The sequence below is a fragment of the Gavialis gangeticus genome, unplaced genomic scaffold, assembly GCF_001723915.1.
Source record: "Gavialis gangeticus isolate Ggan-Ray unplaced genomic scaffold, GavGan_comp1, whole genome shotgun sequence".
Taxonomy (NCBI): domain Eukaryota; kingdom Metazoa; phylum Chordata; order Crocodylia; family Gavialidae; genus Gavialis; species Gavialis gangeticus.
In genome coordinates this window covers 22,852,392-22,867,833 of record NW_017729025.1, presented here as the reverse complement: position 1 = coordinate 22,867,833, position 15,442 = coordinate 22,852,392, and the positions used below count along the sequence as shown (strand labels likewise).

Genomic DNA, 15,442 nt, shown 5'->3' with positions numbered 1-15,442 from the left:
TCTGGGTAACCTGTTCCAGTGCTTTGCTACCCTCCTAGTGAGAGTTTTTCCTAATATCTAACCTAGACTTCCCTTGCTGCAACTTGAAACCGTTGCTCCTTGTTCTGTCTTAAAAGAGGTTGGTGGCCAGCGTTAGGTTTTGTTTAAGTTTGTGCCTTTGTGAGAATGAGAGGAAAAGCTAAATATGCCACTTCATCATCTCTCTAAAATTGGCTTCCGGCCTTTGGTGTGAATGTTCTAAACTTTATACTGAGTTTTAATTGGTACTGGATGTTAGAAATTTAATTGAGCTACTTTACCTCTAATACTGATGTGTGCATGTGTGTGTGCGTGTATGTGTGTAGAGTTATATATGTGCCAAAAGATTTCTCTACTGCAAAACACTTTAATTCAGATCATAAAACAATTGCCAGCCGAAGGTGAAGAAAAACTCTATATAAATTGGCACATTAAAAATGAATAGTGAAGGCTATTCACTGTTTTAAATTGTGGTCACAATTGCAAAATACAAGGGTTTTTTAATGGATTTTTTTAAATTTAGCAGAACCCTGCATTGATTGATCTCACTTCCTGGAAACATGTTTTAGTTTAATAGGAATATGATCACAGTACGGTAATCATTTCTCTTAAGTGATCACTTATTGCTTTGATTCCACTTTTTTAACCTAACATGCATGTTAGAATAGTAATTGTTGTTTTCTCTCTCCCTTTTAACATGAATAAATGGTTAAGGCTCACATTTTCTTCCAAAAGCATATTCATAGACAAACAAAACAGCCTGCCTTCACAATAATATCTTGACTAATCTCTTGCCATAAATAATTTTTTCTTAACTTTTAAAATTTGTCCTTTATAGACATTAAAATGTTGAGCTGCTTTAAAATGAAAACTAGATTGCTGCATGTCCATTTTCTGTCTTCTAATATGTGCACATTTCCTTATATTTTACAACTTACCTGAAGTCTCACTCATTTTAGGTAAGGAGTAATGAGACCATTATCAATGTAGAACAATTATTTTAACATAACAAAAGTAGCATCTCTTTCATTTTCCTAGGCCCTCTATGGATTGCTCTTTTACAACAACAACAAAACACTTTTAATAAAAATAAAACTTTTTCTAGGTATGAAAAATGTTTCAAATCAAAGTTTCATGTATATTGTATGTGTGTGAAACACTTCCTTTTTATCTTGAATTTATGGACCAAAAAGGAAGAGTTGGATACATACCATATTAGCTTGCTGATGTGAGAATATCAGAGGCAAGAGTAGGTGAAGATACCTCTTATGTCTACGTGTTTAAATACTTGATATTTGAAGGGTTCCTTAAGATTTGAGGTAAAGCACAAATTAAAATATGATCCTGGCTCTTTAAATCACATTGACATTTGTTTGTTATGCAGAACTTCAGAACTTGAAATTCATAATGATTCAACACTGTGAAGGCTAAACGAGAGAAACTGAGCCAATGGTATCATAGTTTTCTTAGTTGCTAAGGAAGGAAGGATAAAAAGTGAAGCCAATCAAGCTGAGATGTACATCACATCTGCGTCTTTTTAAACGGGTGGTGAAACATGTGGAGCCCAAAGCCCCAATCCTGCAAACACTTATACATATCCTTAATTTTGCATATGTAATTCATTCCTTTGATGTCTGTGCATTTGCATAAATGTCTATGGTGTCAGGGCCTGAGTCTATAAAGCAACACAGAATCTTGGAAATAATGACTGCGTCTAAACAAGGCGTTGCTGACTTGAGAACCACGTCCTGCAGAGTCGGTGTTGATGGAAGTTGTGCAAATCTGCCCCTCATGGGGTCGAGTCTGAAAGATTATGAATTCAGTTATTTAAGTTCTTGTTGTCCATTAATTAATTTATATTCCTGCTGAAATGCCTGGTATGTATTTGCTACATATTCATATCATATTATTGGTGCTAGTACTGTAGTCATTCAGGGAAAAAAAGTTTGAAAATGCTGAAAACTTTTAGTAGGGTTGGCGTTTTGTTGTAGTTGTGATGATATAGGGAATAGGTGAGAAAGAAGGTGGGTTTTTTTACATATCTTTTTTTTTTTTACCAACTGTATAGTTAGGAGAAATTTTAGACAAGCTTTTAGACACAAAAGTGACCTGAGGAAGGGCATGTTATTGCCCGAAAACTTGTCTAACATCTCTCCAGCTGTACAGTTGGTTCAATAAAATATATCACCAAAAAAAACCCCAGCCCCAAACCCTTGCTTTTTACATGGGTCTTCATAGTTGCATGACATGACAAAGTCAGTTTTTTAATGTTAAACAACAAAGAATGTCCAATCAATTGAGCCTCTAACAATAGAGGAGTATATATTCAGTCATTTCCTTGAACTTGAACTTTTAAAAACAAATACCAAGTGTCTTTCATGTGGATAAAAATATGCACTAAGCATCTTAGAGCTTGAAACCAGTCTTGGAACGTTTAATCATGTTAATGCAGATAAGCATGTAGTAGCATAAATTGTGGTAATATGGGTATAGTTTAAGTTTCTTAGCATTTAAGAAACCAATACTGTACTAAGACTTCATGAGAATAGCAGCATATGTGACTTACCGGCTGCACCTACATATTTTGCTCATGTCTAGTGACTGGAATGTGTGAGGTGCTCAGTTTGCATTTTCAGGCAGATTAGCCCTCAAGTGTGAACTGTATCATGCTGCTACTATAATTATATATAATAATTATACATGATTGTTTCTCTTTAACATTTTTTTCTTTTTATCAAATAGGATACTCAGCCAATATGTGAACAGTGCTAATTGCTGGGAAACTACCTCTTTTTTAAGAGCAGTGGCATTATTTTAGAAGACCCCAGGAGGGAAAAAATATTATTTATTTGATTTATTTTTTTCCCCTTTTATTTAACTTCCTGTAAAACCTTCACTCCTGATTAAAACTAACTTGCAACTGCATTACAACTTTGAAAGACAATGAAAGAGAATTAATTTCCAGGGGTGAAGCTGTTGAAAAGGTAGAAAAATGACTTTTAAAACAATTTGGTCTTCACTTAAATCCTTTGATAAGTACTTGGCCAAACAAAGCTAGCCAATGAAATTAATGTCTGCATTTTCCAACAGTTTTTTCCCATAGTCCATTTTTACACTGAACATAACATTTGTGTTTCTGACTGTTTTAGTGACATTATAGACATTTACAAATTCTGAACAAGATACAGGAAAGACATATGGCTCTGAGGCAGTCTATTCAGACACCCTGGCAGCTGTTGCCTGACTCTTCCAAGGCCACTGAAAAAAGCATGGTGACTGGGATTCCCTCTTGCAGCAACTGTTGACTTCACACAAATCCCAGAAGAATAAGGGGAGCTGATCATTCCTCTGTATCTTTAGCACTAGAGGAGGAGGTGGCTAGAGAAGAGAATCTGCTCAAGTGGCCAAAAATCTGCCAAAGGAAGGGAAGCTGGAGCCTGTTTGTGGGTTTTTAGGGGGAAATGCTTTCTGCTGCATGGGGAATGCTGATCCCAGAAATAGCCATTTCCAATTGTGCTTTCAAACTTGCTTGTAGAGTGCTGTTAGGGCCCAGATGCAAAGTCACATGGGTCTGGTGGAGTTTTGCAAGCACTGAGAGTAAGAAGCCATAGAGATTGGCAGGAATGGTCTGACCCTGCTTTGGGTTCTTGTTACTGGGGGGAATTCTCCATGGGTCTAGGGTTATTTTCCCCAATGTGCACTATATTCAGTTATTTTTAATACTGCAAAAATGCCACAGTGGAGCATTGGTCTTCATGCCATTATGCTGAATACCAAGTGGAGAACTCTAGTTTTAGGAATGTTAGAAATGGAAAGTACTCTAAGGCAGCCATCACAAAAAGGAGGCGTAAGTGCTATTTATGTTTAGTTCTGTATAAAACTCAGGTTTGAGTAAGTAGAGGAGATCTGCCTTAATCACTTATTTGCTTATGTCAACACTATTTCAAATGATTACCAAATTGCTTTGTATACTGGTTAAATAGGTCTGACATGAATTGCATTATAGAATTAAAAGTAAATGCAGGACTGCTTCATGCTTGCTGTTTCCAAGAGACCCTTGGTGGTAACCTGCCGTGTCTCAAGGGACTCACTTAATGAGATATTTGAGATAACTAAACAAACTTACTATACACTTACAGTAAGGGACTTTGCTGGCTTTGCTGCTGTGAAACAAAAGGAATGAAGGTTTCTGTTTACTCCAGAGCAAAAAATGCAAATTCCCCACTGAGCACCTTGAAGAATTTAATCTTTTGAAAGGCAAAATTGGTGGGGGGGAAAAAAGCCAAAACAAACCACAATCCCATCATGTACATGTTGGATAGGAATTCAAGAAATCAAGGTCTTCTAAGGTGTATGTTTTTAAATGGGCTTCATCTTGACAAACTTAAAAGTAGGTCTGATTCCTCCAGTTGAAGATAAGCTTATTAACCTCTTGTTCAGTTCCAAACCAAGAAAGTAATATTGGGATCTCCTAGAAAAACATAATATATGGAAATGATAGAAATGTTACATAAGTTTGAACTTGCTTTTAATTTTGCTGATGAATGAATGTTGAAGGGGGGCTGACTTTCATACCTAAGTCTTTGCTTTTTTAATCCCGTGTATTTAATGAGTAGTGTCATGTTTGTTTATTCCAGGGTATCACTGCTATGTCCACCTCTTCACACACACAAGAAAGTAACAGCATCAGCAATTATACTTGAAATAGTCATTGTAAAGCTGTCTTTGGTATCTCCATGCTCTTGCTGAAATTTAAATTCTGCTTTGGGGCCTGTGGGTTAGGCAGCAGAGTGGATTAACAACCTTACATCTTTTTAAACTTGGTTCCAGATCTTGCAGGTCACAAGTGAAAGGCATTACTGAGTGAAATATTCCAACTGTTATACTTTTTCCACATGCTTTGATGTCGTCTCTTTTTATTATTACCTACCTATGGTCCATTAGCACATTTTGCACCCTTGCCACAGCTTTTTAGTGTAAACAATGATGTTTTAAGAAACCACTGAAGTAGCCTCAGTTAAACCATTTCCGGGCTCTGTGTCTGAGGGACAGAGCTGGTTTGGTCATCTGAAATCTATTGGACAGTGTCCAAAGAGTACATTCAAAGGGAAGGACCATGCAGGCATCCTAAAGGATCACAGGTGAAGTAGCAGGCTCTAAAGAAGTTTGGAAGAACCCAGGTTGGCACTTAGCTTCTCCACAGTTCAAATACAAATTTAAAATACATGGAATTTCATGAAACTTCAGAAGTTTGACCATTTCCCTTTTCCTTTTTTTTAGTCCATTAAGTTGCATTACTAACATTTAAATAAGATACATTTTAGGCTTGAAAAAACCAAAATGTTAACCTAATTACTATACCGTTGTTGTTGTTTTAGTAAATGGCTTGATGGATTTATCTATTCATTTCTGCATGTTGGGGCTTGCATAGAATAATAGAAAATAAGGTTTGTAAGGGACCTCAGGACCTCAAAGCAGGGCCACCCCCAACTAGATCATCCCAGCCAAGGCTTTCTCTATGCAGCGCTTAAAAACCTTCAGAGATGAAGATTTCACAGCTGTCTGGGTAACCTGTTCAAGTGCTTTACTATGCTCCCAGTGAGAGAGTTTTTCCTAATATCTGTCCTAAATTTCCCTTGCTGCAACTTGAGATCCTTGCTCCTTGTTCTGTTGTCTGCCACCACTGAGAACAGTCTTTGTAACCATCCTTCAGGTAGTGGAAGGCAGTTATTAAATCCCTCTCCAGTCTTCTCCTGACTAAATAAGCTCCCTCGGCCTCTCCTCAGAAGTCATGTCCCCTAGCCCCCGAACCATTTCTGTTGCCCTCCACTGGACTGGATCCAATTTGTCCACATCCTTTCTACAGTGGGGGGCCCAGAACTGGGCACAGTACTCCAGATGTGGCCTCACCAGTGCCGAGTAGAAGGGAATAATCACTTCTCACAGGTGCATTGTATCTGTACCTGTACACATCCATCTTTTCTAAATAGTCTTTAACCTGTTCTTTCATCACTGGCTGCTCACTATTTCCCCAAACTATGCTGCCCGGTGCAGTAGTCTGGGAGCTGACCTTTCCTGTGAAGACTGAGGTGAAAAAGGCATTGAGTACTTCAGCCTTTTCCACATCCTCTGTCACTAGGTTGTGTTTCCCTTTCCGTAAGGGACCCACACTTTCGCTGGTCTTCCTCTCGTTGCTGACATCTCTGTAGAACCCCTTCTTGTTACGCTTCATGTCCTTTGCTAGCTGCAAGGCCACTTGTGCTTTAGCTTTTCTGATTTCATCCCTGCATGTCCAAGCAATACTCTTGTACCCCTCCCTAGTCATTTCTCCAAGCTTCCACTTGTTGTGAGGTTCCTTTTTGTGTTTTAGCTCATTAAGAGTCCCCCGTGAAGCCAAGCTGCTGCTCTCCTTCCTTCCTTTCCTTAGGATCCTGAACTCAGTAATGTCATGATTGCTACTGCACACATTACCATTCACTTCTCCATTCCCCACCAATTCTTCCCTGATTGTGAGCAGCAGGTCAAGAAGAGCATGTTCCTAGTTGGCCTCTCAAACACACTCTCTAAAAACTTCCTGGATTGCCTGTGCATTGCTGTATTGCCCTCCCAACAGATGCCAGGGTTATTGAAGCCCCCCATGAGTACCAGGGTCCATGATTTGGAAACTTGTGCTAGCTATTTGCAGAAAGCCTCATGTATCAGATATTCTTGGTCTGGTGGCTTACAGCAGACACCCACCATGACATCACCTTGTTGCTGTCCCTTAACTCAGAGACTTTCTGAGCAATCGTACAGCTCTTTTACATAAAGAGCAACTCCTCCTCCTCTTCTATCCTGCCTGTCCATCCTGAACAGTTTTATACCCATCCATAACAATACTCTAGTCATACACGCTATCCCACCAAGTCTGTTATTCCAAGCGCATCATAGTTCTGTGACTACGAGAGCACTTCCTATTCTTCCTCCTTGTTTTCCAGGCTCCATGCATTTGTGTAGAGACATTTGCGGTAACTAGCCGATTGCCATACTTTCTCAGGAAGAATGAGAAGGCCACCCCTGTTGCCCCTTCTTGCTTATGCTGCCTCCAGGCCACTCGCTTTCCCACTTACCTCAGGGCTTGGGCCTCCCTCCTCTGGCAAACGTAGCTTAAAGCTGTCTTGACAAAGAGTGAAGAGACTGTAATGGAAGCAATAAGGAGCAGAAGTATAAGAACAGATTGAAAGAACTTGTGTCTATTTCTGTTACTATTGGATTTGGGAACTCTCTTACATCCTCCTAAAACTTGCACGCAAGATGATTAAATGAGGTGAAAAGCTTGCGTCTCTTCCTGCCCACCATCTTCACCTGGGGGATCTGTTCATTAGTCTCACTTTCTATTTTTGTGGTGGTGGTTGTCTGGCTGGGAGGAGGGTTCTAGTCTGGGGAAAAAGTGAGAACTGCTGTGTGATTGACAGTGGTTGTAGACTGCTTGTTTTGATCTGTTGTTTTCTTCCAAAATATCCGGTAAAATGATTCTTTCTTTCTTTCTTTCTTGCTTCTTTGATAAAGACATATGAAAGTGATTCAGCTACTGCGAAACACTGGCGCTCATCTTTCCAATCAAGACCTGCAGAACGTTGGAACAGAGCTTTGCAGGTAAACCCGACTTGAATTCAGAAGTGACACTAATAGAAGCTGGTCACTTAAGCTAATATCTTGTAGTTACAGGCCTTGTCTATGTTAGTATATGCCAGCCAGATTCTGTATTCTGTTTGTGCTTAATTTAATAATTATAAAAGGCAAGTGAAGTAACAAAACTGACTCTTGGCTGTGTGACACAGCAGTAGTAGCACAGCACAGATCCACAAGAAAAGTAGGAAGCATCGTGGAAACTGTACGGAGATTTGAAAAACAATCTTTCCTCTTTCTAACTCATTGTCATTTCTATTAGGCTGTAGTGAGTTTGTATTTTTAAAGCATGCAGATTTTTTTTTTTTTGAGATTAGATCCACAGGAACAAGGTATATTCTTAGCAATGGATTTATATTTAAATTTAATTCTTGACTACAAAGAGAATAGCATTTCTCTCAAGAACAGCAAGTTCCAATAAGTATTTGGGTTCTGTCTTGCAATTTGAATGCTCTGGCTTAAATCCCTGATAGTACTTAACTGCATGCTTAACTTCAGCATGTAAAGTCCTCTTCAAATCGACACTTCCCAGACACTGCTCCTTCATGCTATTGTTCCATTTCTAAAACACCTATAAAACTCAAGGCAAAATTAGATCATCTGAAGAAGTCATGGGGCCTGCACGGTCATGTGCAGGTAGGTTCCTCTGAGAACTGTTGTGACTTCTACTGCTATTAAAGTAACATGTCTTTCTTTCCCACTTCCCTTACAGTCTCCAAATTAAAAAACTCAGGTCTCACCCAGACAAAATCCCAAGAGAAAACATTGCATGTCAAGGCCTACAGGCCTCTTCTAGACCCACGGAGGAAGTGGATTCCATAATCAAGGGTCCTTCACTGACAACATGTAGCTACCAGTTCACGGACATCTATATATAGAGTTTTACTTAGGTGGAGTATCTCAACTGCCATGACAAATATACAGATGAAACACACAATATAGGCTTATACTGCATACCTCCCAGAGAATTGCAAGGGATGGAAAGAATAGAAAGACTTTCCAAACTGAGAGCTTTTTAGTTCTAACTCACCTTTCAAGAATATTAGGAGTGGCTCAGAAAATTACATTCTTTCAAAAATAAATCTACCCCTACTTTTCGAGCCTTTTACCATCTGCAGAACCTGTTTAGTTAGCTAGCCTGAGAGCAGAACTCCAGAAAATGAGCATACAGTCTCAGACAAAAACTGAATGTCATGTAATTTGTCACACTGCTTAGGGAATATCATATGAACTGGCTCTGGATCACATGATATCCTGTCTACTAAATATGCTGTTGAATGTAGTACCATAAACCCCTGAGGCTTTCTGAGAGAACTTAAATTTGCTTTAATAGTGCTAGGCAAATGGCAGCAATACATTTTGAAAGGTAGTGTACATGTGTGCAGGGGCTGAATGAGTAAGTCTGTGTGTGGTTACTACATAAGAAATGGGGGTGGGGAATACAATTCATGGTCTAATATGAGCAGAGCATGAAGCAGCTCTGAAGTAGCCTAGTCATGAGCTAGAGCCCAACCCTGATTTAGAGCCTTTGATTACTATAGAAATATACACTGGAATTAAGTGGCCAGTCCCCTTGACTGTCCTTTATGGAGCTGGGATGGAGTCCAGTTCCACAACATACTAAGTGTCAAGACACCCTGACCAGCTGGCTTTTCAGCAGCCCATTCCTTCACAAGAGAAGCACTTTACTTAAGCTGCTCAAGGCTTCTTCTATCACCCTTTGTACTTAGCTAGCTTTTCCCCATGGGGCATGAGTCAAAATGCTAAAAGGTTTATGGTTAGTTAACTTTGGGACATGACAGTGCTTGGAGGATCTGGCTGCAGAATATCAACTAGAATTTTCTTATGCAGGAAGGGAGAAATATACTTGCAAGTAAATTTCTATGACATTATTCAGCCTTATAGCCAACCTTTTTAAAGGTTCGATATTTCATTTTATTTTAGAAAGTGTAGCAAGAAAGTTTCATTATTGAAACAGTGAATTCTCCCACTTTGAAATGTGAACTTGCTGGTTATCTATTAACATCTTCAGAATCTGTTTCTATCCTGCAGAGGTATTATTAGCTTTATGGAAGACAAAGCTGAGGCTAGGCATAATGGTGTATTCTTGGATTTTGTTCTGAAAACTGCTGATCAGGATCTGGTTTAGTCAGGAATTTGATTTTAACCAGAAAGTTAAAATAGAAAACAACACTAGAAATTGAAGTGCAATGTGAACTGTTTATAAGGTTTCATGCTGCAAAACTGAAGTAAAGGCAGGAGAGCAAGCAAGCAAGTTTACTCTCTCACAGGGATTGTGAAATCCAAGGATGCTCTCAAAGTTTGTTTTCATAAACATATTCAGGAGAGCAAAGATTTTAACTGCAGTCATGGTTGTTGGGGACACACAGCTCTGAATACCTGACTATCTTTCAAAAAAATATAGTATGGCACAGATTCTTATGGCCTTAAGCTGTCATCTTGGTTACAAAACCTAAATGAAAGGTATGTAGGGACTGACTTTATTCAGGGCTATTGATCATATTTAGTCTAGAAAGAATTATTTGAGTACTGCACAGAACTATTAACTTATGTCAAGTTTTTTCACCAACAGAGAAGCATAATCTCTTTACTGCCTGGATAATACAGTAGTTATAGGCATCTTGCTTTACTCGAGTAGTTTTGTACAAACAGAGAACAGACATGGTTACTAGCTGGAGCTGTGCGAGTCCCTGAGAACAATGAAGTCCTAACATCACCTACAGTTTGGAGGGAATTGCCTGAAGGCTGTTCAGCCTTCCCACACTATGCAGGTCAAGTCAGCAGTACCTCCATGGGAAATGTTGTTTGCAACCACTGATGCGTTTACAAGCTGAAATGTGATGGTCTTCATTCTTATTTTGATGTTATCACAATGTGTGTTTTGAAACAGTGAAAAACCCCAGGATTGGCAGGCTGTGTTTATGCTTGTCTATTAGTGTGCAACCTGTGTTTATGCTTGTCTATATGTGCAACCTGCACATATTACTTAACATTCCTGCTTGTATCACTATTCTGCTAGCTTTGATTTCTCTTTCATCATCACAGTATTTTTTCCCCGATAATGGCCATTCTGGTAATACCTAACTGTTCCCTACTCTTCCTTCCCAAATGGCAAAAATGTAATGACCATTTTCATGTGTTCCCCCTGCCTCCAGCAAGGTGTATCAGGTGGCCGAGTAGCTTAGCAAAGATGTCCATGTGCACATTGCTGGCATGTGTTTAACCCTCACTGCTGAAGGATGGCTTGTTTATATTATGACTTCAATTTTTGTATTTTTAGTTTTTACTCCTTGATCTTTGATGTGAAAAGAACTATGAAAATGATCCATTTGTTCTTTTAGTAACTACCTCTGAAGACTTTTAAATTTATAGTTAAGGTTGCTGCCATAAATACTAAAATCTGTACAAAACACAAAGCAAATATTACAATGAAAAGAAATGTGATATACTTTTAAAGTCTTTCAACATATCTGTCAGTAACATATGTATATATTCAACTATGTCAGTAACATATGTATATATTCAACCTATGTGAAACACATAATTAGTGCTTATGATGAAAGCATTCAAGTATATATCCTGTGACTTGGTTAATGTGATTTTTGGAACTGAAAGGAGCTTTTTTCCCATGTTGATATTATTTATAACAACAAAATTTGTGAACTGTAAGTAATCAAACATGCAAATTTTCTATAATGAGCTAAATCTGTTTATTCTTTGGCAGGTAATTGTTCAAATTCAGTTTAACTGAGTAAACTGAGAATGCATGTTTTCCTAATGTGCAGCAACCTTTAATTACTGATTTGTCATTGAAGATCATTATTTTTGTTTGTTTGCTGACCTCAAAGCAGTTTCATAGTTCAAACCTCCCTGGCATTGTAACTTTGAACTGCTCTTTCTGAATAGGTGATGTCAAGCAGACAGTATCCAAGCACGGCAGTTCTTGCTTGTGTTGCTACGGTGAACTGGCTGACTTGCCTGGATGTTTTGGCTACACTTCTGAATGCTCTCTTGCCTGGGCAAAGAGGTTTTCACTTTGCAAGTGCCTGAATGACAAACCCACTTCTGGCTACACAATACTTTGTCTAGGTGTTGAGAAGCTTTGCAATCCTGTGCAAGAGGCAGCGATTTCTTAAGAGTGATACTATTTCTTGGGCCAACTACATAGTTGGGATAAAGTTAGTCCAATAGAAGAGATCACCCTAAGAAATCCTTGCCTCTCGCACAATTTCTGGACCATCACAGCTACAACATCATTCTTACACTACCAAATCCTATATACTAGCTTTTGTTTTTAAGTCCAGGAGCTTCCTCTTGTATGTTTGGCAAGAAGCGAATCTTCCTAAACAAAATACCTTTCATTTGTTGAGGGATCACTTCTGGAGCACTTAGTTTCCCTACTTTCCTATTGCTTTGCTGACTCATGCATTTTATTTGAGGGCTCTTCTTTTAGCTCCATATTATAGTCCCTGCCCCTTGATCAGTTGTCAAGAAGAAGGAGCTTTCTGTAGAAGTGTAGTCTGAAAAATGCCAGCCTGTTCCACTGTTAAACTCTCACACACAACGCAGGCCTGGACTCTTCTTCTACCCTGTCCCACACTATCCTACAAGTCATAGACACAAGGAAGGCCTTTCCTTCATTCCCCTTCTTACTCTCCTCACTAGCTGGTATTGTAGTTAAGAATGGCTTTGCTCCAGCTTTCTTCCCACTCGTCTTTCAGTTGCAGCAGTCGGAGGCCTTCACTCCCCTTTCTATGTTTTTATAAGTATCTAGAAATATTTTATCAATCTCTATGAAGTGGTTTCAGACTCAGCTGTGGATTGACATGCCGTAAGCTTTCTTGGCTGCCAGCCCTTGACATTTCACCTTCATTTCCCCACCCCGCTCCCAGTCAGAACAGCTCCGCTGCATAAAGTGCCTCCTATCATCCGTACTTTGCGCGTTCACAAAGAGTGATATTCAGGGCAACAGGCGGGGTACCACAGTCTGACCTAAATAAACCAGCCTTTTCCTTCTCTCTTTCCTACCTTTTTCTTCTGTGAAAACTATCAACAACTAGGTGACTGTCAGGCTTCAGAACTGACCTCCTCTTGAAGTGGCTAGGGTGCTCGGCTGCTATTTCAACCTGTCTGCAGACTCAAGATACTGGGATTCATCCAGGTTTTTTTATTTGTAACACAAGAACTAGAAACGCTGTCCAAACTGAAAGCTTACGGATCCCAGTTCCTGATAGGTCACCAAGAGGCAGCAGGACACTTTTTGGAGTGTGTCACACTGTAGAGTTTTAATCCACTTCTTTGTCTTTTGATACATTGTGTTGTATGGTGTTTGCTATAAATGTGGATGCAGACCATCCTTAGCAGAGGTTTTATTCTCAGAACGTGTAAAATGGCTGGGGCGAGGTGATGGGGGTGGCAATGAGTTTTATAAATAACCCTTTAACAAAGATCCAAATAACATAGCTGTCTTAAAACTATCCAAAAAGCTCCACAAACAGGGCACCATAATCTCTGATCATGAGTAGCTACACTGATGCTTAAAGGAAATGTTTTTTTCACATATGTTATTGATAGCCTTTGGAGCCTTCTTCAAAAAGGTGCAGTGTTTTGGTAGTATGTCTGCTCTCCTCTTCTCTACATAGATCCTCAAACTGGTATTGAACAGATGGAACCCTGAAACAGAGTTGTGGGCTAAACCCCCTTTAAACTTCATTTAATGAGATAAATATGTTGTGAAATATGAAACTGCAGGTCTCTTTTCCCTTTGGTCATAGTCACACCCACTGGGTGAAACTAGCCTGTTGTAAGTTGCTTGTAGTACAGCCCTGTTAATTTAAGGAACTGATTCATCAAGTAATGTTGCTTGCTAAGCTGTTCATAGCTTTTGTAATCTCCCTCCCTCACCCTACCGCCCTGGAAGCCATGCTGAACCTGTTGTTTGTTTCAGTATTCACAGTAATTTCCCCTTTAGGTAACAGAATGCATCATTATAGTGAATATCCTTAAGATTAACTTTAATGGTTCCTTTTCTAGACTTGCTGCTAATGGCGATGTGGAAGGGCTGTATGCCTGGTATCTGGCTGGTGCAGACATGGAAGAAACTGGTTATGATGGCCAAACTCCCTTACAAGTTGTAAGTGTGCCCTGTGCTATGTTGCACGTGGAGCTCTAGCCATATATGCTGTGGCACAACCATCTGGAATGTCAGACAGCGTTTGGTTGGGAAAGTAAAATGCAATTAAATGTGTTTGATTTAAAAAAAAGCAAATCTTTGCTTCAAAGTTGACACTCCCAGAACTGCTGTCAAGTAAAGTTGTCCAGCATCATCATCCAGGAATAAGCATTCCATTCAGGCTTTCAATAGTTTGTGTTAGTTTTTTGATTTCTCATAAGAGTGTGTGTGCGCGCACACGCACATGCAGGCATGCACGTACAACATGACAGCATTTACTCTTTATATTTCTATTTACAGGCAGAGACTAAAGGCAGTTCAGAGCTCCTAAACTTCTTTGATCAATGGAAGGCAAATAAGGTAAGGATATTTTAAAAGCTTGAGGTTACTGGAACCCATCTAGATCAGCCTTTATATTTTTCGTTAGAAAGTTTTATACTTAAAGCACTAAACAGTACTCAGGAATTCTGGATTCAATCTTCTGTTGAAACACAAACTTTCTATATGACCTTGAGCACATAATTCATAACAAAAGCTATACATTTTGCATGTATGAAATCTGAGTATTGTGGGGTCATCTTAAATTCAGGGTCATCTTGGATCTGGAGAAATACGGTATCTGTGGTGTAGCATTTTAACCAGTTGAAAAGCTTTCCTGATGGTATCCAAACTCTTGTGGCTAATAATGTAACTTACAAGTCTCTTTTTAAAGTGAAGACTCTCTCTAAATTGGTTAGAAATTGGCAATTAGATAATAAAAGACCTGAATGTAAAAGGCCTCACAAAATCACTTTATTGTGGTAGATGCTGACATGGGTTAATGGAAGATGAGCTTTCCAGAAACTGTATCTGAATTCTAAACTACTAGCACTAATTCACAAAATTAGCAAATTGGGCATATCTTCCTCAAGGAACAGTCAACATAACCCTGTGCATTGTCCAGATGCTTAGAGGTTTGGTATCCAGTTATAGAAATATGTTTAAATTGCCTTCAGTTATTTCTCACCTCCAATACAGTGTGCTCCTGCTGTAGAATAGACCTCTGTCTTCCAGATCAGAGAGGCGAAAAATTAAAGCACCCACCCCAGAAACCTAATTCATTGCTTTGTGATAGTTTTCTACTCCTCTGCAAAAGTAGAACAGGGCTGCTGGTGGATGTGAGCAGGAAATTCCATTTGGACTGGCACAATTTGACACCCTTTTAAATCAGTGGTCACCAACTGGTCGATAGGGATCAACTGGTGGATCCTGGAGCTTCTTAAAGTGAATCCTGGGCCATGGGGGCTGAGCATGCACGTGCACCACCTCCCCTGCCCCCTGCCCTCCAAGCCCAGCAGGTCAGTTGGTGGGGGAGGGAAGGGGCAGAGGCCCAGGGGGCATGTGCAGTGGGCTTGGGGTGCAAAGCCTGGCCCACAGCTGCAGCTGGGGTGGGGGATGGAGCTGCAAGTGGCTTGTCCAGGGTGGACTGGGGAGCAGGGCAGGGCGCACAGCCTGGGAGGGCATGGGGGCACGTGTGCCCCTGGATCTGCATGTGGGGCGGGATGGGCCAGGGCCAGGGCAGTG

At 39.8% G+C, this 15,442-nt stretch overlaps 1 protein-coding gene across 2 annotated transcripts in view; it reads left to right on the top strand.

Annotated features, from left to right (window-relative positions):
- The window catches only part of ASPG (asparaginase), a 77,038-nt gene that overhangs the window by 54,962 nt on the left and 6,634 nt on the right, over positions 1 to 15,442 (top strand). For both annotated transcript variants that reach the window (XM_019518492.1, XM_019518491.1), the window contains 3 exons: positions 7,567 to 7,653; positions 13,741 to 13,840; positions 14,180 to 14,239. In XM_019518492.1, coding sequence (XP_019374037.1) covers positions 7,567 to 7,653; positions 13,741 to 13,840; positions 14,180 to 14,239 — 247 coding nt within the window. The remainder of the gene's footprint in view (positions 1 to 7,566; positions 7,654 to 13,740; positions 13,841 to 14,179; positions 14,240 to 15,442) is intronic.